At 39.8% G+C, this 24,177-nt stretch overlaps 1 protein-coding gene across 4 annotated transcripts; it reads right to left on the reverse strand.

The window, feature by feature from the left end:
• Positions 1 to 4,694: 4,694 nt before the first annotated feature.
• On the reverse strand, positions 4,695 to 20,933 carry snx16 (sorting nexin 16). 4 transcript variants are annotated; one of them, XM_067486475.1, is made up of 9 exons: positions 20,728 to 20,932; positions 18,773 to 19,341; positions 18,363 to 18,449; positions 13,958 to 14,106; positions 13,766 to 13,835; positions 11,496 to 11,632; positions 11,171 to 11,293; positions 9,026 to 9,063; positions 4,695 to 7,315 (listed from the first exon to the last, which is right to left on the reverse strand). In XM_067486475.1, the coding sequence occupies exons 2-8, from the start codon at positions 19,184 to 19,186 to the stop codon at positions 9,045 to 9,047; spliced, it is 999 nt and encodes a 332-aa protein (XP_067342576.1). In that variant the 5' UTR covers positions 19,187 to 19,341; positions 20,728 to 20,932; the 3' UTR covers positions 4,695 to 7,315; positions 9,026 to 9,044. The 4 variants fall into 4 exon arrangements, with proteins under 4 accessions (XP_067342576.1, XP_067342575.1, XP_067342573.1 ...); XM_067486474.1 differs by having other exon boundaries at positions 9,021 to 9,063; XM_067486472.1 differs by lacking the exon at positions 9,026 to 9,063 and having other exon boundaries at positions 20,776 to 20,933.
• Positions 20,934 to 24,177: the final 3,244 nt, after the last annotated feature.

The raw sequence follows: 24,177 nt of genomic DNA on the forward strand, positions 1-24,177 counted from the left end.
GGTGGTGCAGAACTCCAATCTATGAGAGAGAGAACACGCAGATGAGTAACTTAACAATGCCCTGTGAGATATGGAGTCTAAAACATGAGACAAGACTTACTAGAGTGAGTGGGGAGACGAGCTGAGTCTGGAGGAGAGGCAGGGGTCTTTAATCTTGAGACACTGATCTTGGAATTTTGTGAAGTTGTCAAGTGTAGTTTTAGGATAATTCTCATTTTACACAAATAAAATCTTCCCAGTCACCTTCAACCAGGAACACAACAGGTGTTTATGTGACTGTATAAAAATTTCAAATTGTTTCAAAACAAATAACCTTGGTAACTTTGACCCAAGTCTGTAAGAAACTGTATACTATGTTTCATCTGATTTTATTTTTGATAGTCATATTAATCCAGCAATTATGCTTTTCAGAACTCAAATTTAAGAAGTATAAGCTCAGATCAATGAGGCATATAGGCCATAAATAACAAAAACAAGTTCAAAACATGTAATGTTTACCAAAACTTAAGTTGATCTAACACAACAAGTAGTGATTATATATGTATTATTACATCTTTTATGATGAGTCATAATTAAATGGTTATTTCTGACCAAAATTGTTTAACATGAAATTAATGCAACATGAGGGTTAAGTCAACTGTGGCTGCTGCCTGGCAGGCTCTCAAACTGAGGACTGAGGACACTCAAGGGACCTTCATTTTTAGATTGTATTAAGGTACTTTAAGTTTATGTTTTACTCCACCGCTTTTAAATGTGACATACAATAGCATCAGATAAGATTTTAGAGAAAATATAAATATACTTATAAAATATAATTTTGCACTGGAGATTTACATTTTACTTCTATACATGGAGATGTTGTATTTCACTACATTCAATCATATCTAACCAGTGGTTTCCAACTCTTTTGACAATTTTTTTTTTTTACAATCAAATGTGTTTAAGCTGGTAAATCCAACACCACCTTGATTAGCTACAACAGAAAAATCCTGTTGAAGCACTAATGCATCAGTAAATCCGGAGATGTTTTACTGCAGAACAAGTTGTTTTACTTGTACTTTCATTGCTGGTAATTTGAACCTCATTACCTAATTATGCTTATATGTCAAACTATTACCTGGACTAATTGTGTACTTTTATACTATTGCCTCAGGGCAACTTATGATCCTGAAAGCTTTCACCCCTGGTCTGCTTGTTTGTTCGTTAGTTGATAAGAAAAAGGAACAAACAGTCCTGGCAGAATCATTTCTAAATATGAAAACAAAAAGGTCTGGCCCCTTCCTCGCTCTATTAGGGTGGCTGAGTGGTTTCCTGAGACCTGTCGCAAAGGCAATTGTAAAGCAATGAAAAGCCTTCCTCATCTCTCTGCCCCTGATGTCCTTCAGAGTTGGATGCAGAGTGTGGCGGACAACTTCTACTTTTAACGGGCCAAGTAATCTATGACCAATGCTGTGTCCTACTTCTTTCATGTAGAAGAAAACAGTGAATATCTGTACCAGTACTGAAAGTAGGACCAGGGTCTAGCAGTTATTGAGACTGGAGCAGAGACATGTGGGGGCACCTGGATGAGCTGAGCCAATCAAAGCAGACAGTGACAGTTTCCACAGAGAGAGAGAGAGAGAGAAAGAAAGAAATGGTAAGCAACACACAGCTCCACTTTTTTTATTTTAAAGTTGAAGAGCTGAATTTAAAGTGGGTAATGTCCTAATGACTGCATGAGGTGAGCAGAAATTTCCAAAAAACATTAAACTAAAACTGTGATTATTCAAAAACCATGAAAGATATCAAATAGCTGAATGGAGGATTAATCTCTCGCCCATCTCCCGTATGTACGTTTTTTGTTAAAAATGGCCAAAAGCCCAGACAGTGTCTGTGAGGAGCTGAAGATTCTCTCCGTTCATTTGAATGAGAAAAGATTTCTTAAAAAGCTGATAAAGATAGAATATACTATTTATAGTAAAACAGGAAAAGCAATTCGATAAAAATGCGTTTTCAGATGAGACTTAAAAGATGACACTGAGTCAGAGAGCCTGATTTTATTTCACAGTTCTGGAGCCATGATGGAAAATGCTCTGGGTGAGTGGCAGAAGCATTCAACAAACTCGCTTCAACAAACACACTGGCATACTTTATGTGAAGAAATTTCAAAAAAGGACTCAGTGGACATATTGCCCCCTAAATTGTTTTATCCTTGGGCATTTCTATTCACAATCACTAACATTTGGTTTTAATTATGTTTGCATGGATTTCTTTTGAATCCTCTGATTTTAAAAATCGATTTTAAACTTTTAAAAATGATTTAAAAGGCTTGGAGTTCCACAGGAACGGAAACTGGAAAATGAAGACTTATTACAGTTATTGTTAGTATAATTATAGTCCAAGTCGATGAGCTCAATTAAATATGTTAAGCATCTGTTCTTCACATGCTGTGTTTCTATTGTTTCATTCTTTCAGTTTGAGATTGGTGGACAACCGCTCTCCCTTCCTCCACCACAGTCTTCCCTCCTTTTAATCTGTTATCGACTTGGTGACTGTTACACATGAGGTAAAGCCGTCGTCCACCAATCCCCCAGTTGCTGGTTTGATCCCCAGCTCCTTCGGTCACAAGTTGAAGTGTGAGAAAGACACTGAACCTAAAGTTGCTTCTGGTGAGTGTGTGAATGTGAAGGAGAATCAGTGTAAAGCGCTGTATAAGTGCAGACCGTTTACTTTGGTGTGGTCATACTGGTTTGTGACCTCGGTGACAGTTATCCTTTTTCTCGGGGTCTCCTTCTCAGGACTGGTCTCCTAGTTATTGCTCAATATCCCGACATTAATTGTAGGTGTTGCACTTTGTTGTGATGTGTAGATACTCTGGTATGAAAATGTGAAAAACACAGTGGAGCATTAATTTGCTGTGAATTATCACTAACTATTTGAAATTGTCTATTTCATCTTCTGAACTCATTATGAGGATGAGACAAAGACGTCAACAGCAGGATCAGAGATTTGTCTTTGAAGTATCTACTCATGCTGAGTAACATGTTACTGTTGATCCAACTCAGCCCCAACATGGGTTTTAAGAAGTGTCTCACTGCATCCTGAAGATCTGGTAAATCCATAGTTGACACATGTCATGTTCTTGTCCGTGAAGTCATGAAGTGTTCCAGAATATGCAAATGAATATTTGAAATAATTGAAATAAATACATTCAGTTAAAATAACGGATATCTATAATTTGTGAACAAGTCACCCACTGTAAATCATCAAATTATAAACACCTAGAAATTATATTTTTTATACAATTTTTACACCAGATCACATTGATTAATGCAATAATAACATGTTGTAAACAAGATCCACAGTCCTCTTTCTGTAGAAAAAAAAGTCTCAAAGAGTTTATGAGGCTTTATGAGGCACATTAGGTCAATTAAAAAATTTATGAAATCTGCCAGCCTCCTCAGTTATACATGTCACTCTATGACAGCTGGGATAAGCTCCAGCCTCCCCGTGAGCCTAAACGTTTTTGCCTGGGACCTGTTAGCTCCAACCTCAGACGTTTAGCAGGATATAAACGTTGTAATCATCAAATGTGTATGTACAACTCTGGTTTGTAGATTTTATTAAAAAAAGGTCACCCAGAGACCATTTTTGTTAAGTTAGAGCTAATGGTAAACTGAAGCTTAATTAACTGAGTTTTATGTATTTAATATTTAAAGACTTATATCTGAAAAATGTAAGTCATTTTCACCAAAATTAACTGTTAAGTCGTGGAGGATGACATGAGTATATAGAGAGCAGATGAATACTTGGAAAATGATGAATCCCAGAGCTTCTTTAAATGTGTGTGGATCTAATTTCCTGACGAGAAGCTGCTCCAGAGAAGGTCACTCTGAACTGCCTTGATGTCATGCAACTATTCACATACACACAAATGTAAAATTAAACTTCTCATTCAGTTTATGGAGCATTGTTTAATGCATTGTTTTTCTGCACATAACAGATGTTCAAAATGTAGCAGAGAATTAGCCACCAAGCCTGCAGCATGAGGATGCTATTAATTTGTAGACATTTTATTGTCTTATTTCCAACTAAATCTAACATGTTGCTTCTTTATCATGGAGACAAAATTAATATGGGGGAAGTTTCTTTAGAAACAAATGACAAGACACTGAACCCCAAGTTGCTCCCGGTGGATGCTCCCGGTGCATGACAGCTGCCGCCATCGGTGTCTGAGTGTGTGTGTGAATGGGAATCAACATTGTAAAGTGCTTTGGATGAAAGTGCTATATAAGTGGCCATTTACCACTTACCAGTAGTTGCTCATGCTTTACTATTTTCAGCAGGGTTTATCCGTGGCAGAACATTGAAGTTCATCTTTGCAGCCAAGCACCAACTGTGAGAAGCAAGTGGTTTGCTTAGTTTCCAACCGGTCATTTAAAGACCCCTGGAAAACTACTGGAACACAAGGTTAATTCTTTTGTCGTTGCTACACACTGAAGAAGACGCAAAAGCACTGTAAAAGACAAACCACCAGAAAAACAAAAATTTCTGGCTGAGGCTAAAAGCCAGCTGCCTCTTAAATCCAGAGCTTCCAAGGCTGGAAAAAATCTGACTTTGGCAAAAGCTTTCGATATTTGATTCACAGATTTCAAAAATGTATTGAGATGGGTGGTTATCAAGTGAAGTAAATGAAACAAAGGTTTCTCAGGAACAACATTTGAAGAGTTCTTTATTTCTATTAAAGGAAAGGCAAATAAACATGTACAACTCCCCCTTCTACTGATGAGCCTGAGCCCACATCTGTGAACTATAAAGTATTACGTTTATTTGACCCAAGCATCAATATGGATACCAGTTGATTCCATGGAATCAAAAAAAACATACAGATGTATTCAATATTTCATTCCAACTTTAAATATTCTGATATACATCTTATTATAGTGAGTGTATAGTATGCACAGTTGATTTAAGATTTTTTTCAGTGAATTTTCCCTTTAAATCCAGGACACTAATAGTGATAACAAATGTTATTAATATAAATCTTCCATAGTGCAACTATAGATGGAAATGTGACTAAGACTCCAATTTAATTCACTTTACAAAAACACATTGATTTATTCTATTCCAAGCAAAAAATGTCTTTTTAAAAACCCATCAAAGGAAGCGTTAAGTGAAAGAAATTCAAGGCACTTTATCTTTCGTAATTATTCTTGGAATTACATATGAAGGGAATTTACAGAACTAAAAAAGATGAAAAAAAAAACACCTATTTTGGGAAACAATAACAGAGTCAGTGATCGTAAAGGCAGGTTTCTGACTTAGACTAAAGAAGTACTTAAAAAAAATTTAACAAACATTTTAAGCTGCCATTCACCCATAAAGTGCATCACGTGACCTTTTCCCAGGCCTAGTTTGAGATAAGTCAGCTTTGATTATACACTTCATTATAATCTAAGAAGGAGAACGGCAGCTGGCGCGCACATGCACGCAAGCGCACACACATGCACGCACACGTAAAACCTTTACCTCTTAGGTCTAAAGTATGGCTTTTGGTTAGGATAGGTAGGCCTGTTACCAGTCTTCATGCTGATACAGCACCAACAAGGTTGAACAGTCATCTATGTCACCAAGTTCCTCTTGAAATACCAGAACTAGACTTTTGCCATTATTTTCAAGATGTAAATTTTTAAGTATACACTTGTGGATAAATGACAGACATTGCATCACACCGACCTACATGGATGAGGACAGCATGAATCAGTAAACTGGGAGAGTTAGTACCTACTTGAATTTAATGAGGAGCATTATTCTGCATTGCTTGACTGAAAAAACCCTGATCAATTGTTCTTGAGACTCTTAAAGGCTTAGTTTACCTAAATGAAAATCTAGTCATCTCCTAAGTGGTTTCTCACGTTGAAGATGGATGTTATGTGGGATTTTGAACCATTTGGCTCTGAAGCTTGTTCTGCCAATGCAACACGCTTCAGAACATTACACCAAATTCCCTGTCAAGGTGATATTTCTGGAGCATCCTGAGTAACCACAATGTTTTTTATGCAAAAATAAGTTAGTGGTAAACATTTTTAAGGTGTGTTTCCGATTATCTCTGGGCACCAGAAATGCAATTCCATTTACTTTAACAGTATGGTGACAGAGGCAGAAATTGAAGAAGTGAATTTCTTAATATATTCGGTAGATGAACCCAAAACCATCTGCATGGGGACAACCAAAAGTTTGCGTTTTCAGCAGCGGGGACAACTGAACTTTAACTTATACCCACATTAATAAAGTTCAATTTCCTTTAAGGAAAATGATAGTGTAGTCTTAGTGTATACACTGAGAGCAGGCAATGAGCGAGATGAGCTTTAGTGTTGGAAATATTTATGCGGTCAAATCGATTAAGTCAATGCCCAAAACAAAAACTGCCACAGTATTGTAAAAATGAATATGTGTATAAAAGATGTTAGTGTATACATCTGCAATTACATTCCTCACAGAGAAAATTTATTTGACTTAGTGTGAAAAGACAAACAAAGCTCCTAAAAAAGGAGGAGATCTGTCCAGACAGTGGATGGCAGGAAAAAGCAGGAAATGAAAGAAAAAAATCTAGCATTTTTATTTCTCAGATCCATTTGGTTACTGATGCTTTTCCTAGGATATTTCGTTTATCCAGACTTTTTTCTACGGGGGCATTGTTTCTCTGGTTTCAAAAGAGAGCCTAGTGTCACTAATAAGGAGCAATGGTCATTTGCAGAAACGTTTGAGATGTTTTCTGAAGATGGTCATCAAAGCATGCAGTGATGCGATTTTTTCCCCCATTTTTTTTGGTCAAGATGCCGAACAGTGAATCGCTGAAACAGATTTTGTCTGGTGGCCACAGCACAAGGGTCACGGCTGAAAGCCATGGAATTCCAGATATAACTCTCATAGAAAGTTGGACACAGCCTTCAGAACACAGTTTTCTCTAAGTGTCCAATTAAATGGACCATTGGCCATGATAGGGGAAATAGTTTGAGTACAAATCCACTCGTTTTTAGCCATATGCAGAAACTCTGAGGAAAGGGCTGCATCAAACTGGAAGGTCAATCTGCAAGCTGGAAAGGGGAAATGGCAGTTGTGGTGTGTGGAGGACCAAGAGAGGGTCCAAAAAGGAAAAATCCAACGTAAGAAATATGTGTTGTTGTAGGAGAAGGTGTTGGAGGCCTGTGTTGGTTGTCAGTGTTACGGTTTCTGCTGGTAAAGCTGGGTGACCTGGATGACTGGAGGAGACGAGCTGAGCGTCGGGCCACACCAACAGGCAGAGGACCGCACCAGTTGGACCTCACGCCTGCCACTGAAGAGAAGGAGGTCACAACAGAAAAGCATTCAGCATCTGATGTTTGACAGATGTACACGTCAGACAACATAAAGACAGCCTGAAAAATTCACAAGGAAATGCTCAGTAGAGGAGAGATGCTATAACAGCCCAACGTGTGAGCAGTCCACGTAGAAACAGAGACATGTTACTAATGCAACGACACCAGCATGGTACAGGTACACATCCACTAAAAACACAGCAGGAAGACAGTTTTTTTCTCTCCCCTCCCTCACTAAAGTAGTTAAAAAACATATTAGGCCTGTAAGACTGGTTTAAACTTCCAAATGCAGTTGTTTGGGAAAAGGATTTAGGTCTTTCCAATTTTTAGACACTTTACTGCAGTTATTCAAATTCTATTTGTACCTATATTTTCTTCTATATCAGCCATTATTAAAAAGTGACACCTACTTTTAGAATTGTTTAAACATCTATTTTAAAAGACATAAAAATGTAAAACCTTCCTGGTGATATCCGAACACAGTGCAAAGACTAGAACCAATGGCCGACACGAAGTAAATTCTTCAATTGTGTGAGAAGATGGGAAAGTGAAAGACCTGGGATTGTAAATACACAAACTGTAAAAAAATAAGTATTTACCTTTACTTATTTTTACACCACTCTCACAGTCATTTACTATCTATACACAACAGATAGTAAATGACTACTTCTAAATGAGGATACACCTGATAATAAGTTACAAATGGCACTGACGTTGTTGAGGTCAGAGCCTTCTTAACTAAGCTGAACAATCAAATTGATCTCTCTCACAAGTGGGTTTGATGTGATTCGACATGTTGAACTGACTAAAAAGTTGCTAATGGTCATCTGACCATTGCCAATGGTAAAAGACCAATGGTGTGTCACAGCCCTAACAGCTGACAACTTAAATTTACATCACAATCAAGTGTGTAAAAAAATACGAGGTCCGACCCCTTTCCAAATCAACTATAGACTGCATGAAGGATATGCTGTGTAAAGTAATGCAGGAATCCATTTGTGATTAGCTAAGATGCAGTTCTAGTACATTATTACCGAACCGCAACTGCACAAAGAACTACGAGCTCTTTTTTCCTTTCATATGTTGAGAAGGAAAAGGATGAGAAAAGGAGAGAGGAAAACCAGAAACCGAACAACTTACAACGACAGCAGTTGAACACACACCACTGTGTATGTGAAAGAGAGGCAGTATCAGCATGTGTTAGTCTCGAATGATGCAGGGAAGCAGTGTGGCACATCCAAAGTTACACAGGGCACAGAACACGGCAGTACAACGAACACAAACCACAGCTGGGGATAAATCATTTTCAGTTCACTCAAAGCTTCACTTAAAGAATGACTTTTACTGCACTGTTTTTATAAAATACATTCTCAAGCCTCTGGTGGACTTTTTTCTATAAAACCAACATAGTATAAGGGGCTAAGAGGGGACATAATATTTGTCAGAGAGAATAAGGCCTTACCAGCTTTACAGAATTAACTGAATTAACGGACTGAAAATGACTTCACCACAGCCTTGAAATATTTCTTGACTTCAAGCACTTAAAAGAGAATTTTGGACATAAAGAATATGTGAAGATATCCTTTGAAACCGCTTTAGCAAAAAATGAGACACCACCATTGTAGTACAGCAGTTAAAAGGGGGATGCAAGTTAAGGAGAAGGTCAGCTGCTATATGAAGTACCTCACATGATATGGGGGGCTTCATTCAGACTGGGGCAACACTGCTGTGAAATGAAAGGGCGAAAAAAAAAAAGAAAGTGCAACATTTTAAAAAGAAGCAAACTTTGTGACTATGATCACTGCAATTTTTTAAATAAATCATATCCCACAAGTTCCAGTCTAAAAAACGGGGGGTATGGTGTTTATGCCATGAACTTTATTCAGTAAAACATTTGTTGATATCAGGAAACCAGAAACATAATCCCACCTGATATTCAGGAAAAGGAAAAGTTGGTAAGGACTAATAAAAGAAGGCAGTGCACAAATGGAGGATGATACTGAGCCACGGGAACATAAATCAATCAAAATGTGATTAATTTAGAATTCAATTTTTAAGATCAAAGGCAGAACCTTTTCTGGAGTTATCATCTACGGGATAGTTGGGTTAATTAAAAGCTTCAGTAAATTTCAGCTTCCCTCCTACAGCTCTAATTTTGGGAGAAGATGTGTAAGAATGGTAGTAAATTGAGTATTTAGTCATTACTCCCTAATAATGAATACATGACGCTCTAATTCCAACTAATACAAATATTTGCAATTAAGATGATGTTATCTGGAGAAGGTCTGGAGGAGGTTCTGGGGACATAATTTGGTAGAAATGTGTTATAATAGTTAATTATAGAGTAAAAAGAGGCTTTGTTTCATTCATGTACTTTCCAAACTAGAAGCAAGTTCTAAGTGGTGAAGCTGCCCTTAAATCCACAATTCTCCACCGTATAAATTATAACAGCAGATTATGAGGGTACATCTGACTGCTTAACAGCTGTGGTATCTGCATACTTGCTTAAAGTGGGCAATATTTATAGCACGTCAAATTTTTAGTTTTGGTTTCATTTGTACTGGAGTGTAACATATTTATTCAGCATGCAGTTGACTGCAGAACTTTGCATCTTTTTATGCAGAAAGAGCAGAGAGAGTAAAACAAAGATTCTTTTGTTTATCAACTTAAAATTTAATGTATATTTAGCTAGTACAGATGTTCCACCATCACCAGAAATAAGAAAAAAGGTCAAAGAGTGAATACAATATGCAAGACCTTGCTCTAAAAACTCTATTTACTTTTCAGAGAATCGTGCCTGTTTTTAATGCAGTGCTGCCTGGGGGGCTAAAGATCACATGCATCCAGCTTTGACCTTTGGCCTTGCCCCTTGTGTACGGAGATTCCTCCTTATTCTCTAAAGCTTTTATTTTTTTTTTGGTCCTTTCAACTTATCCTGTGAGTTCAGGGTTGCTAGTGGATCATTTGTCTGCAGGTTGATTTGTCACGGTCTTTATGCTGCACGCTCTTCCTGACGCAACCCTCCCCACTTTCTTCCGGGCTTGGGACCGGCACTGCACAGCTGGGAATGGGGATGGGCTGTTGGAAGATTAGTGTCTTAACCAGAGACACTTCGGAATGTGGTCGGGAAGAGCAGGCCACAAACCTCTGACCCTATGGTCCCTACGAGGACACTCTCCCAACTGAGCTACTGCTGCCCCTGTTCTCTGAATCTTTTGATGATATTATTTATTGTAGATGTTGGGATCTTCAAAGTCCTCGCAATTTCACGCTGAGGAACATTTTTCTGAACTAGTCTGTCACAGATTGGACCTCTGCACATCTTTACATTCGAGAGGCTCTGCCTCTCTGAAATCCTCCTTTTATACCCAGTTATGTTACTGACCTGTTGTCAATTAACCTAATTATTTTCCATCCTTTTGTTGCCCCCGTTCCCACTTTCTGGAGATGTGTTGCGGACATCAAATTCAAAATAAGCTAATATTTTCCATGAAATGGTAAAATGTCTTTTTATTTCTTAAACCATAATCACCCTCTGTTTTAGTTAAAAGTGTTAAACAGTTAATGGGACATAATCTCTTTAACCTAACTGAAGCATCTGATAATAAACAGATTCATTAGCAGCAGCTAAAGCAGAAACATTTTACACTCATCAGTAGTAATTCTCGAGAAACCTCAGAGTGACTGGGGATTATGTTAATGTGCTAATGCTATTAATTCTGTAGAAGCGAAGAATGTGAGCCAAGTGTGGGTGTTGTTGTGGTGTTTGATGGTGAACACACTCATACAGCTTCATCACTACTCTGTGTTGAGTTTGTGTGTGTGGCTTTTACCCAGTGTCGTCGGGCAGCTCCTGATCAGCCTCAGCAGCTGACGACTCCACATCTGGGTCTGCACTGGTGTCACTGCCCTGAGCTGACAGACCCCATGGAGACTCTGGGCTCACATACTCCCCACTGGGATGAAAACACATAACCAGATACTTGATATAGATTTAATTACTACATTTAATGTCAGTTTAGCAGTGAGTGCAAATACTACTATTATTTGTTCTATCTCTGATGCAGCACATTGTGTGAACCACATACATGTTTTTCTAGGTTACATGTGTTTCCCCTTATCCATTGTATTATACTGTATATGTTCAATTCTACTGACTTGATTTGTTTCTCCAACTGTATGATGGCCTGCTCCTTCTCCTCCAGCCTCCTCTTCAGGGAAGCAATCTCCTTCTGCTTCTCTAGCAGCTCCTTCTGGAGACGGTAGTTGCTCTCTTCCAAAGTCTCACAGAATGCCTGAAGGGAGGGAGAAACAAAGACAGCGACAGGAAAAACAAAGGTGAAGGACTAACACAGGCAACAGAAGCCTTATTTGGTATTTAAACGACACATTTACTGATTTTGAACTTGCATCTTTTAGCTTTAGTTTAAGTAGTGCATGTAAATGAATGCCATTAAACTTTGACTTCCCTTTATCACAGTATCTTTCTACTTCTAGCTAAAAAGTGTCTCCAGATGACATCACTTGGAGGAACCTTCACGTTCAGATTATATTATCTTGCTCATACTATGGAGGTTGTGATCATGGTCAACCAGCTTTTACAGAGGTCCTCCAGAAGACATCATCTCAACTTCTAATGATGAAAAACTCATCTGGGTGATGTCATCTGGAGGAGATTTTCAGCTAGAAGCAGAGAAATATTTTGATATAGGGAAGTTTAACAGCATTATTACATGACATTACAAACTAAAGCCATAGAAGGAAAGTTGAAAATTGGTGAAATTGCCCTTCAACAATCTCTGCAAAGTATTAAATTCATTAATTACTGCACAACATGTAAACTTGTAAACTTCATTTACAAACTTAAAATGATAAAACTGAACAGATTGGACACAGTTCAAACTGCATCTCATGAAAAAACCAAGCCATGAAGTCTCAAGTGTATAAAACTATTCCTAAATTTCTGCATGTTTCAAGAACAGTGACCGTAATTATGATGAAATAGACGTCTGAACCACCAGGAAACATATCACAGAAACCGTGCAGATCCTTTCCTGTTTGGTAAATGTTACAGGATTCACACTACAATAATACTTGTATCATCAATAATATTTCTTAATAATTTCCATTACTAATACTGCTATTATCATTTTTATTATTAGAATTAACAAATGCTACTTTAACATTTCAATTCACATCGCACATCACCATGAACCACTTCTTCCTCAGCTACCATCACAACAGTAACTTTTCAGTAACCCTCCATCAGTCCTTTATGGCATAGTGGTTAGACAGATGCCAGACTATTTGGAGTTGGTCAAACAATACTTAAGGAATTGGAGGACAATGATTTTGTGGTCTGATGAGACAAAGTAGCAAAACAAGCAAACAATTAATAAATCTGTCCAGTTCTTTCTCTGCATCACTCTGAGCTTTTAATCCATGCTATTACTATTACTCCGATTTTGGCTCCCCGTTCGTTTTCCTATTGATTTAAAAAAATTTTTTTTTGTTTTTAAATGTTTTGATGGTCTCGCCCCACAGTATCAGTCTGACCTCCTCCTGCCGTACACTCCATCACGCTGTCATAGGTCAGCAGTTCACTCACTCACTTTTAGTCTTGCTCTTCATAAAGAGGAAGCTTCGAGGTGGATTCGCTCTTTCAGTGGCTCCCCAAAATTGTGAAACGAGTTGCCCTTGCACATCAGCTAGGTCAACTAATTTCCTGTTTATAAATCCTCTCTTAAAACACATTCTCTTTGGCATTTAACTAAATTACTATTTTATAATTGTTAAATGTCTTATATCTATAATTTTTTTATGTGTTTTTTTTGTCTAAATGTTTCTTTACAGCACTTTGGCCAATTGTGTTGTTTTTAAGGTGCTTTATAAATAAATTAGAATTGGATTGGACTGAAGCAACTGTATTTATTATATTAAGGTGAGTCTGTGCCCTCATCATCACATGGCCTCAAACGACTTCATATCTCACTATAAAATTTGGTTATCACTTCAAAAAATTTTAAATGCAGCATTAGTTTACTATATGAACCATATATGAACTCTACTATCAAAACAGCGTATGCAGTTAAGGGCCACAGTGGAATTTGTTCTGTTTGTACCTATAAAAATGTAAGAAACAAAAATATTGTATGTTTGTATTTATTATTTAGTGTCACAGTATATTAGAGTACTTGACAGCATTTTGACGGGTGGGTTTATCACTGCTGGTTATACTGTAAATGCAAATCATTTGATTTGTACCTTTAGTATTTGACCTCTCAGAAGCTTTCCTACACTAACAGCTACATTCACAATCCCCAAAGTCATTTCAAAAAGCCAATGAGCCAAAGAGGTGATAAGGTTTTAAAAAAAACATAATGCTCTTTAAAAAGGTGATGAGGCCATGTACAACGATGTGTACTTACCCTGCTCTCCTCCAGACTATCAAAGGGTCCAGGTGGATCATCCAGACATAAAAACTCTCTCACTGCCTGGCTGCATAAGAGAAAGAAAGATGTAAAGTTTATCAGCTTTTGACTACATGACACCTATATTTGCTATCACTGAAGATATCACATAATTATGGGCTCTGGGCTCATAGTATTATATGCACATACCAGTTGGCTATGTCCTTGTGTGCTACCAGGTTTTGCAAAAAGGCCTGCAGTCCCAGCTGCCTGTCTTCCAGAAAGTCACTGTCATAGTTGTCTTTGAACCACCGCTTAGGAGGCAGTGAGAGGCGGAAGCCTGGAAACATCTCCTTCAGCTACAACACAAACAGACACACAGTGAAGGAGTCTCTCCTATATGTAGCTATTTCAGTGTGTATTAGCCATGATGGCTGTTAAAAGTTAGTGGGAATCATTACAGAGACCATAAGAAACAGTGGCTACTTTTGCTTCCAAACAGTAAACAGAGCAGTAGATTGGGGCACAGATGTTTCAAGCAGATTTCACCAATGCCAGTCATCCCAATGCCCATCTCTACATTTAACTCCATCAATAAAAAGTCTTCTTCGTTTCCTTTGCGCTGTTCCCTTTCAGGGGTAACCAAATCAAATCATGTGCCTCCATCTAACTCTGTCCTCTGCATCCTCTTCTCTCACACCAAATAACTTCATGTCCTCTCTCACTACATCCATAAATCTCCTCTTTGGTCTTCCTCTAGACCTCCTCCCTGGCAGCTCCAACCTCAGCATCCTTCATCCGATATATTCACAGTTTCTCCTCTGAACATGTCCAGACCACCTCAATCTGTCCTCTCTGACTTTATCTCCAACACATCTAACATGAGCTGTCCCTCTGATGTCCTCATTCCTAAACCTGTCCATCCTCGTCCCTCCCAAAGAGAACCTCAACATCTTAAGCTCTGCTACCTCCAGCTCTGCCTCCTGTCTTTTCTTCAGTGCCACTGTCTCTAAGCCGAACAACATTGCTGGTCTCACCACCGTCTTGAACACCTTTCCTTTCATTCTCGCTGATACTCTTTTATCACACAACACACCTGACACTTTTCTCCACCCGTTCCAACCTGGTTGCACTCGCCCCTTCACCTCTTTTCCACACTCTCCGTTGCTCTGAACCGTTGACCCTAAGTACTTAAAGTCCTGCACCTTCTTCACCTCTGCTCCCTGTAACCTCACTGTTCCACCTGGGTCCCTCTCATTCACACACATGTATTCTGTCTTGCTGCAGCTAAGCTTCATTCCTCTGTTTTCCAGAGCAGACCTCCACCTCTCTAGATTTTCCTCCACCTGCTCCCTGCTCTCACTACAAATCACAATGTCATCTGCAAACATCATAGTCCACGGAGTTTCCTGTCTAACCTCATCTGTCAGTCTGTCCATCACCAGAGCAACAAGAAGGCTCTAGCCGATCCTTGATGCAGACCCACCTCCACCTTGAACTCCTCTGTCACACCTACAGCACCTCACCACGGTCTTACAGCTCTCATACATGTCCTGCACCACTCTAACATACTTCTCTGCAGCTCCAGACGTCCTCATACAATACCACAGCTCCTCTCTCTGCACCCTGTCATACGCTTTCTCTAAATCTACGAAGACACAATGCAACTCCCTCTGACCTTCTCTGTACTTCTCCATCAGCATCCTCAAAGCAAATACTGCATGTGTTGTCTCTTTCTAGGCATGAAACCATATTGCTGCTCACAAATGTTCACCTCTGCCCTTAGCCGAGCTTCCACTACTCTTTCCCACAACTTCATTGTTTGGCTCATCAGCTTTATTCCTCTGTAGTTGCCACAGCTCTGTTCATCTCCCTTGTTCTTAAAAATGGGCACCAGTACACTTCTCCTCCAGTCCTCAGCATCCTCTCACTCTCCAAGATCTTGTTAAATAAACTAGTCAAAAACTCTACTGCCACCTCTCCTAGACACTTCCATACCTCCACAGGTTTGTCATCAGGACCAACTGCTTTTCCGCTCTTCATCCTCTTCAATGTCCTCCTCACTTCACTCTTACTAATCTTTGCTACTTCCTGCTCCACACCAGTCACCTCTTCTACTCTTCGTTCCCTTTCATTTTCCTCATTCCTCAACTCTTCAAAGTTCTCCTTCCATCTTCCCATCACACTCCTGGCACCTGTCAATACATTTCCATCCTTATCTTTAATCACACTAACCTGCTGCACATCCTTTCCATCTCTATCTCTTTGTCTGGCCAACCTGTACAAATCCACCTCTCCCTCTTTAGTGTCCAACCTAACATACAAGTCCTCATATGCTCTTTGTTTGGCCTTTGCCACCTCTATCTTCACCTTACGCTGCATCTCCCTGTACTCCTGTCTACTCTCTTCAGTCCTCTCAGTGTCCCACTTCTTCTTAGCTAACCTCTTTCCTTGTATACACTCCTGAACTTCCTCGTTCCACCACCAAGTCTCCTTGTCCACTTTCCTCTTTCCCGATGACACACCGAGTCCCCTCCTACCTGTCTCCCTGATCACAGTAGTGGTCCAGTCATTTGGAAGCACCTCCTGACCACCCAGAGCTTGTCTCACCTCCTCCCTGAAAAGTACACAGCATTCTTCCTTTTTCAACTGCTCTTCCTTTGTCCTCTTCATCTTTCTCACCACCAGAGTCATTTTATACACCACCATCCTGTGTTGTCTGGCTACACTCTCCCCTACCAATACTTTACAGTCACTGATCTCTTTCAGATTATAAAGTCAACACAAGATGTAGTCTACCTGAGTGCTTCTGCCTCCGCTCTTATACGTCACCCTATGTTCCTGCATCTTCTGGAAGAAGTCTTTACTACAGCTATGTCCATCCTCTTTGCAAAATCTACCAGTAAATCCACCTTCCTTCTCTGCATCATGTCAACCAACTCTCTAGTCTTCCCTGTCATAGTCCCAACATTCAGGTCCCTACTGTCAGTCCTACATTTTTAGCTTTCCTCTTCTCTCTCTGCCTACGAACACACCTTCCTTCTCTCCTTTTTCGACCAACAGTAGCCCAATTACCACCGGCGCCCTACACGTCAACAGCACCGGTGGTTGTTAACCTGGGCCCCGACCGATACGGTATGGAAGTCAGATTCAGTGTGAAAGTCATGATTGGCATGTTTAATTTGGCATGTGTTTTACGTTGGATGCCCTTCCTGACACAACCCTATCCATTTATCCAAACGTGGGACTGGCAGAAGAAGACACTGGCTTTTGCCCCCTTCTGGTTGCATAAACATTCAAGTAATGCTCAGGAATTTACAACATTCTCAAAACAGATGTCTAGAGATTATGACTGATAAGATACCTGAATGTCAGTTTACAGAGCAGGAGTTGAGTTACAGTGTATATGGATGTATGCACAAATATAGAAACTATAATGTGGGGCACAGCTGGGTGAGGTCCAAGCTAGAAGAAAAACACTGTTTGGCATGAGCAATACAGTGTGGAGCCAGTTATCTATTCTGCTGATCATCTTAATTCTATCTGCATGTTTGGCTCATATGCCGCAAAATCTATTTAAAGAGTAGATTCTAGGTTAAAACTAAACTGTTGTGTGTATGTGACAATAGGTCTTGGTTGCTGTAACTACTGTTTTCATGACCCTTTGCTGAAATTTTGAAGAGCTGTGTGTATTTTTCACAGTTGCATTGCATTTCAGGTGAAAAGCTCCCGGCCCGGTAAGTGATGTTAAAGCAGCCAAGACCTATTTTTTTTAAGTACATATAGGTTTAAAAATATAGTTTTTTTTTTAAATACTTTTACTCAGGCAACAATATTGTTGCCTGAGTAAAAGTAACATTACAAACCAGGTAAAGTACGACCAACGATGCTTCTACAGTTACAGTGGAGGAAAAGCAAAGCCTGTAGGGAAAAGCCACAGGAACGTGAGACAGAATGTCCACACCCCATCTCTCTCCTCTCTTTGTTTTTTTGAAAATGGGGCGTTCCCATTTACTGTATTTCCACTCTTCTTACTCTGGATTCCTGTGTGTGAATAAGTTTCACCTGTCTTAATAATAGACACTTAAGGTTTAATCAATCTTTTGCATGCCTACAATGATTTGCTGTCTATTGCCTGTTTGATGTAGATTTCTAATGTTTATTGTTCATCCCATTTTTCCTGTCTGTAATCACAAATGTCCCTACTGAAAGCCTGAGAGACTTGTTCTCCTAGGTGGCTCAGGCCTGTTGGCTGCTTGGGAACAGTAGGCTTCTTTGTGTAGCTCTAATTACTTCCACACCGCACTCAAAAACAAACAACAAAGCTGAAAGCAAAAAAGCAGTGCTAGCAAACATGGATGAATATTCGCATTTGGGACTGGCCATTCCACACCAACTGCATGTGCACGAAACCCAGGAGGGCGACTGTGGCGCACAAGGCAGAGCGGTTGTTATCACTTAGTTGCTCCTGGTGAGTGTTGCCCCCATCAGTGTGTGAGTGTGTGTGAGTGTGAGTGTGAATGGGTGAATAAGAAGCAGTGTAAAGCGCTTTGAGAACCAATAGGTAGAAAAGTGCTATATAAGTTAAGACCATTGACCATTTACCCAGACAGACCTTGTCATTGAGCCTGGAGAAGTCTGCGTATCTCCTAAAAACAACCCAGCTCTCATCTGTGCTCTTCCTGACCAGGATCTTGTAAACCTACAGCAGAGACACCACAGACAACTTAAAAAAGTGTAAAAATGTTGCCACGACAAGTCCATACTTCTGTTAGGTGTTTGTCAAAATAATAAATGTCTATGTGCCTAGTATATATTGACATTAGCCTTTTAATATGTATGATGCATTATGAGCAAGCGTACTCATCTCATTTTGCCTGTTATTATAAATACTATAATATGTCAAAACAGGTAAAATAATGCACAATTTAATTTTTTTTTTTTTCTTTAGGTCTTGCCTGGCGAATTGTAAAACAGGTGTTTCAAAGGCAGCCATGATGTCACATATGCCGTCTTTTTTCATACCGTGAACTTGGCCCTCTCTTCCATGACTTCATACCCCAGCACAGTAGGGGTGATGGGCCTCTCCTCGCCATGCTGGCTCCCAGCAGGATCTGATATGGAGCGGGGGCAGCTAGAGTACTCTACAGAGGGCTCCAGAACTCCGTTTACCCTAGCCCGTGTCACAGGGCTCTGGATGGGTGGTGGTGTCCGGCTGCGGTTGCCTCTGTCCTTGCAGCGTGACTGGCGTTGGGAGCCTGACCCTCTGCATCCTCTTCCGTGGTCCTCCCCCGTCACACTGCAAAGGAAGGAAGCGGCCTCCGAGCTGCTGGAAACGCTGCCTAGTGAGGACGCTCTATGTGGCCGTCTGAGCTGGCTGCTACCACCTGTCAAGGCCCTGTCCATGGGCACAGGGACAGGCACAAATGGTGATGCCATCTTCCTGAGATGCAAGCTCCTGCCCCGCCACCGCAGTTGTGAGCTAGGTTTTCCCACACAGCTGACCTAGCCTAGCTTCAGCGGTGATGTGCAATAATGGAGCGAACCGCTAATTTTTAACTCACCCAAAGGGGCTGATGAACAACCTTTCCACCCTGAGCAAAAAAGAAATTAAATAATTATTATTATTTGGTATGCACATTGTATTTACAATGAATTAAATACCTACAGCCTTACCTAAACATAGGAACGCCTTGCACAAATAGAGCACAAGCTTTCAGCAAACATTATCCTGAAATAAAGGCATCAGACCGCCTGTGAGGGCTGATGAATTATTGACCGAAGCTACATATCGTTCATAATTTATAGATTTGTGCATTATATATGAAATTTATAATGGAAAAGGCCTGTAAAATTCAGCAGATAATTAGCGTGTCGAGTGATGAGCTTTTAACCAACCAGCAAAAGTGTGAGACATAAGTATGAATGCTGCAAAATAAAAACATATTTAAGAAAAATAACAAGCTGAAGAACCTGCATGCTAGCTTTTATTGAAGAACAGGGGGAGGAAACATATTTGTGCTTGGATGGGGAGACTGGCAACTACTGGCCAGATGTGTTCACACGAATCCTACGCCGAAGCCCAGTAAGACTATAAGTGAACACAGTAATAGGATGGAAGGAGGCTGGAGCCTTTTCCAGCTGTTACTTACTGAGCGGGAGGCAAGATACACGTCTATTTATTACCTTCCTTTTAAATACTATATATAGTCTAATAAAATAAATAGGAACATATTAGTGTCATATTAAAGTTGGAGAGCAAATTAAGCAAATGAGATGACAAAACTAACTTACGGACTTTATTTTCCCTCACGTTTGCTTGTCTCGTATACGTTTGTGAGAAACATGACAGATGAGGATCCTAAAACACTAACTGCCCAATGTCGCTCGGGAAAAGGTTTCGTGCTTTAAATGGAGAAAGTGTTACATTAGTGAAGTCAGCAAGTTAGCAAACTGCAATTCATGCGCACAAACAAGCACAACTCCATTCACAAAACGTGACCTTATCGTTAGTTCGTATGGTGTTTCCTTCCTTTCCATTTAAGGCCCAACTGGTTGCTAATACTAAGAACGCAGAGGTGCATTGGGAGTAAGTTAAAGTAATGGTTTCCGCATAAGATCAGCATGAGAATCATTGTGCCAGCTAGCGGTAGCTATAGCTAATCTAAGGTGGCGAATGTTAGAGTTGGTAACAGTGCTGCTTGAACGTTAACGGTTATCGGTATTAGTCACTAAATTCTCTACTTGTTACAAGCTGTGTTTTATCGTTACATTTTTGCCGAATCGAGTAGCAATTCTTAATCGTCCATCTACTGTATTTTGTACGTTTCTTTTATTTATTTTGTCAATAACAAATGCGGAAACGCTCAATCAAAACATTTCTGAATGACATTTAGCGTGTCCTCCGTTCCACGGAAAGTCTCAGCAGCAGCTAGAAGCTATGACATTACGTTAACGTTAGCTAATAAGCTAACACGCACCGTATGTTGACAAGGCTCCAGCGATCCACGATGAGACGTTCCGCTTACCGTGGAAAGTCAGTGTGTCTCCACTTCAGCGGAGTATCATGTTATTCACACAAAAACCTGATGCATGCTTGTACTGCGGCTGTTTATCCACTGCATCTCCTCCCCTGCCTTGTTAGCTTGCACGAATCCAGACCACAACAGCAACAGTGCGATAAACTAGCCACGTGGCGCCGCTGTAACACACAAAGTATTATTAACACCATGCAAGACAAGGAGGTGCGGCACAAGGGTCATCAAATTATTATTATTAGTGTTCTTCTTCTTCTTCTTCTTCTTCTTCTTCTTCTTCTTCTTCTTCTTTTTCTTCTTCTTCTTCTTCTTCTTCTACTTCTCGTCCTCCTTCTCATCATCTCTCTTCTTATCTATCTTATCTCTTCTTATCTATAACTTTTCTTTGTCTCCTTTTTCTCCTCCTCTTTCATCTCCTCTTCTTATTTTCCTCCTCCTTTTCTTATTCGGTTTTATTATCAAATAATAATTTATAATAATCATCACTTTTTACCCACTACACAGGGTATTATATATAGTGAGTAGGGGGTCATTGGAAACACAGCCAACATAAATTTGTAGAGTTCCTACGTCTTTGGTTAAGAAATTCACAGCCAAACATAGAATATAGAAAAGATAATGTATATACATATCATGGAAATACGTTTTTACAAAAAATATAAATGATAGTATCTTGTCACATACATATAAATAGTTACAAAAAATATAAGTGATGAAGTTTGGAAGAAACCAAACTGTCTCACTAAGTCACTCACTCAGAACAAACCACCATGGCACACGTCTGCCTTTACCAGTGTCAAGAGAGTTGTACATCTTCATGGAAGGATACTGTTTAAGGCAGAAGCCCCTGCTCAGCAATCAGCACCTTCCAGGTAGATTGTTAGCTGACAAGTTGGAAACGTGGGTGTTCCAAAAACACATCTACCCCCAAACACACTTTAGAGCTGGCCCAGTATTATCATAACAGCAAAGATCACATGAAAGCTTCCAACCATAAATATAAAAACATACTATGTATTTCTTCATCCTATCTGTCTCTGTGCCTGCATCTTTTTGCTTAGCTGAGCCTCCTCTTCTGTCTCTTCCTGTTATACCATAAGTTAACAGTCATCTTCTGACATCCACTATAACTATGATCAACATCATAGTATTACTTTTTTCAAAGAGGCTGGTTTGTTTATCAAGATCATTATACTGTAAGTTTAGGCTTAACACTGCAGAACATTAACTTTGTGTCTTCTGTCCCCCTCTCTCTGTCCCTTTCTGCAGGTGTCCCCGGCTTTGGAGCTGTGTGTTTTCCAGTGTGCAGCTACTGGTCCTACCAACCTGCCCCGTGTTTTGTTGTTGATTTTTGTTGCTCTTTCCTTTTTTCCACTAACCCCAACCGGTCAAGGCAGATGAGCCTGGTTGTGAGCCTGGTTCTGTTTTTAGGTTTCTTCCATTAAGGAGAGTTTTTTCTCTCCACTGTTGTCTGTGACTTGCTCAAAGGGGGATTTGTTGGGTTTTCTCTACATATCTGTATCTTCTTGAGTTTGTCCTGTAAAGTGCCCTGAGATGACTTTGTTGCAAATTGGCGCTATATAAATAAAGATGAATTGAATTGAATGAGCTTGTTTTACCATTACTGAAGTAACCCTGGTATCTTAGCTACATGTTATGGCTAAACCACTTGGGAGTGTTAGTATTGATGCTGATTTGTGGACAAACTGCTGCTATATACAGAACTTTGCTGGACATATTGTTCATATTCCCATTCTTGTTTTTCTTTTCAGAAAAAATAAAGCCATATTTCTCTCTTTTTATCAGCACTATACACACAGCTATCTTGTTTGAAGCTACTACCTTTATGATCCCTAGATTTAGTCCTTTTTGTCAAGAGAGTTCAGTTTTTATTTGATTATCAGTATTATTTTTAGTATTGTATTTTAGTTTGTTTTTGGAGCTTGTGTCTCATGTTGTCCTTCTTCCAGGCCACTTTCCTGCCAGAGCGGTTTAGCCTGTGCTCATCTACAAGTTTGCTGCCTCCTTGCATGTGTTTTGATACACCATAATCAGCTCGTGCTTTATTTCCTCTCTATGTTGATACTGTAGCTTTGGACATCCCAAAGGGCTTCTTCCTGGTGCACGGCTTGTCAGCACTTTTTGCCCGACCCAGAGCAGGAGAAAATTATTTCCGTAGCTATTTTACCATAACTTGCTCATCCTGCTTGCAGGTATGGTTTTGGATTGAGCACATACTGAGTAGCCCCTATTTCCACTTGCTGCTTTTCATGTGCCCAGTATTTGAGTGATCTTTAAATTAATTACTTGTCACACTGTGTGTGGTCTTTGTGTTTGGGTCCCTAAATTAGTTGTTCTCTAATCCTGATACTGTCCTGAGGCTCCGAGCCACAGTTTATTGTTAACTACGTATTGTGGGAAGCTGTAAGCAGTAATGGTGGAAGTTCCATCCATTTATATAGCTGCTTATCCTATATAGGGTTGTGGGGGTTGGAGCCTGTCCTGGCTGTCGCCGGGCAGGAGGTGGGGTCCACCTTGAACAGGTCTCCATTCTATCTCTGGGCCAACACAGAGAGACACACACTTTCATGTCTTTGGACTGCACACAGAAAAATAAAGGTGCTAACTGGAACCAAAAATAGTTCTTGAGACTGATGCCATAGAAGAACCATTTTTAGTTCCACAAAGAACCTTTTAGAAGATGGTTCTTTGAAGAACCATTTTTTGTCAGTGGTTCACTGAAGAACCCTTAAAAGTGCCTCATAGAACCATCCAACAATAGTTCTATGAGGCACCATAAATGGTGCCATTAAGAACATTTCAGAAGATGGTTCTTCAAAGGTGCCTCAAAGAACTGCCAAAAACAGGTTCTTTAAGGAACTTTATATGGTTGCTTAAAGAACTTTTCTAAAAATGGTTCTTTAAGCCTGCATGGATTTTCAAAGAACCATGCAGGCTTCTGAAGAACCATTTAAGAACCATTTTTTTCTGTGTGTGTGGGAGGAAACAGGAGTATCTTGAGGAAACTGATACAAGCACGAGGAGAACATGCGAACTCCACACAGAAAAACAAATGAATTTCTGACTTTGTTGAACTTTGCTTTTGGTAAGGTGAACGTCCTTCCAGAAAATAAGAGTTGAAATTCTTAATGCAGTGGATGAGAAGTATGGGACAAGAGTTACACTAGCATAGCAACCGCACTGCAGAAAAGCAGTCCAGTAAAGTGGCCAGCTCACCAGTCTATCTCAGGGGCAACACAGAGAGAGACGTACGCAGAGAGAAAACCATCCGCGCCCACATTGTGTAATCAATATAGGTGTGAAACAAAAACCTTTCTCAACATGGTTTAAACACAGCACTTCTACCTTCTATTCAAAGGCTGCAGATCACTC

The sequence above is a fragment of the Channa argus genome, chromosome 19, assembly GCF_033026475.1.
Source record: "Channa argus isolate prfri chromosome 19, Channa argus male v1.0, whole genome shotgun sequence".
Lineage (NCBI taxonomy): Eukaryota > Metazoa > Chordata > Actinopteri > Anabantiformes > Channidae > Channa > Channa argus.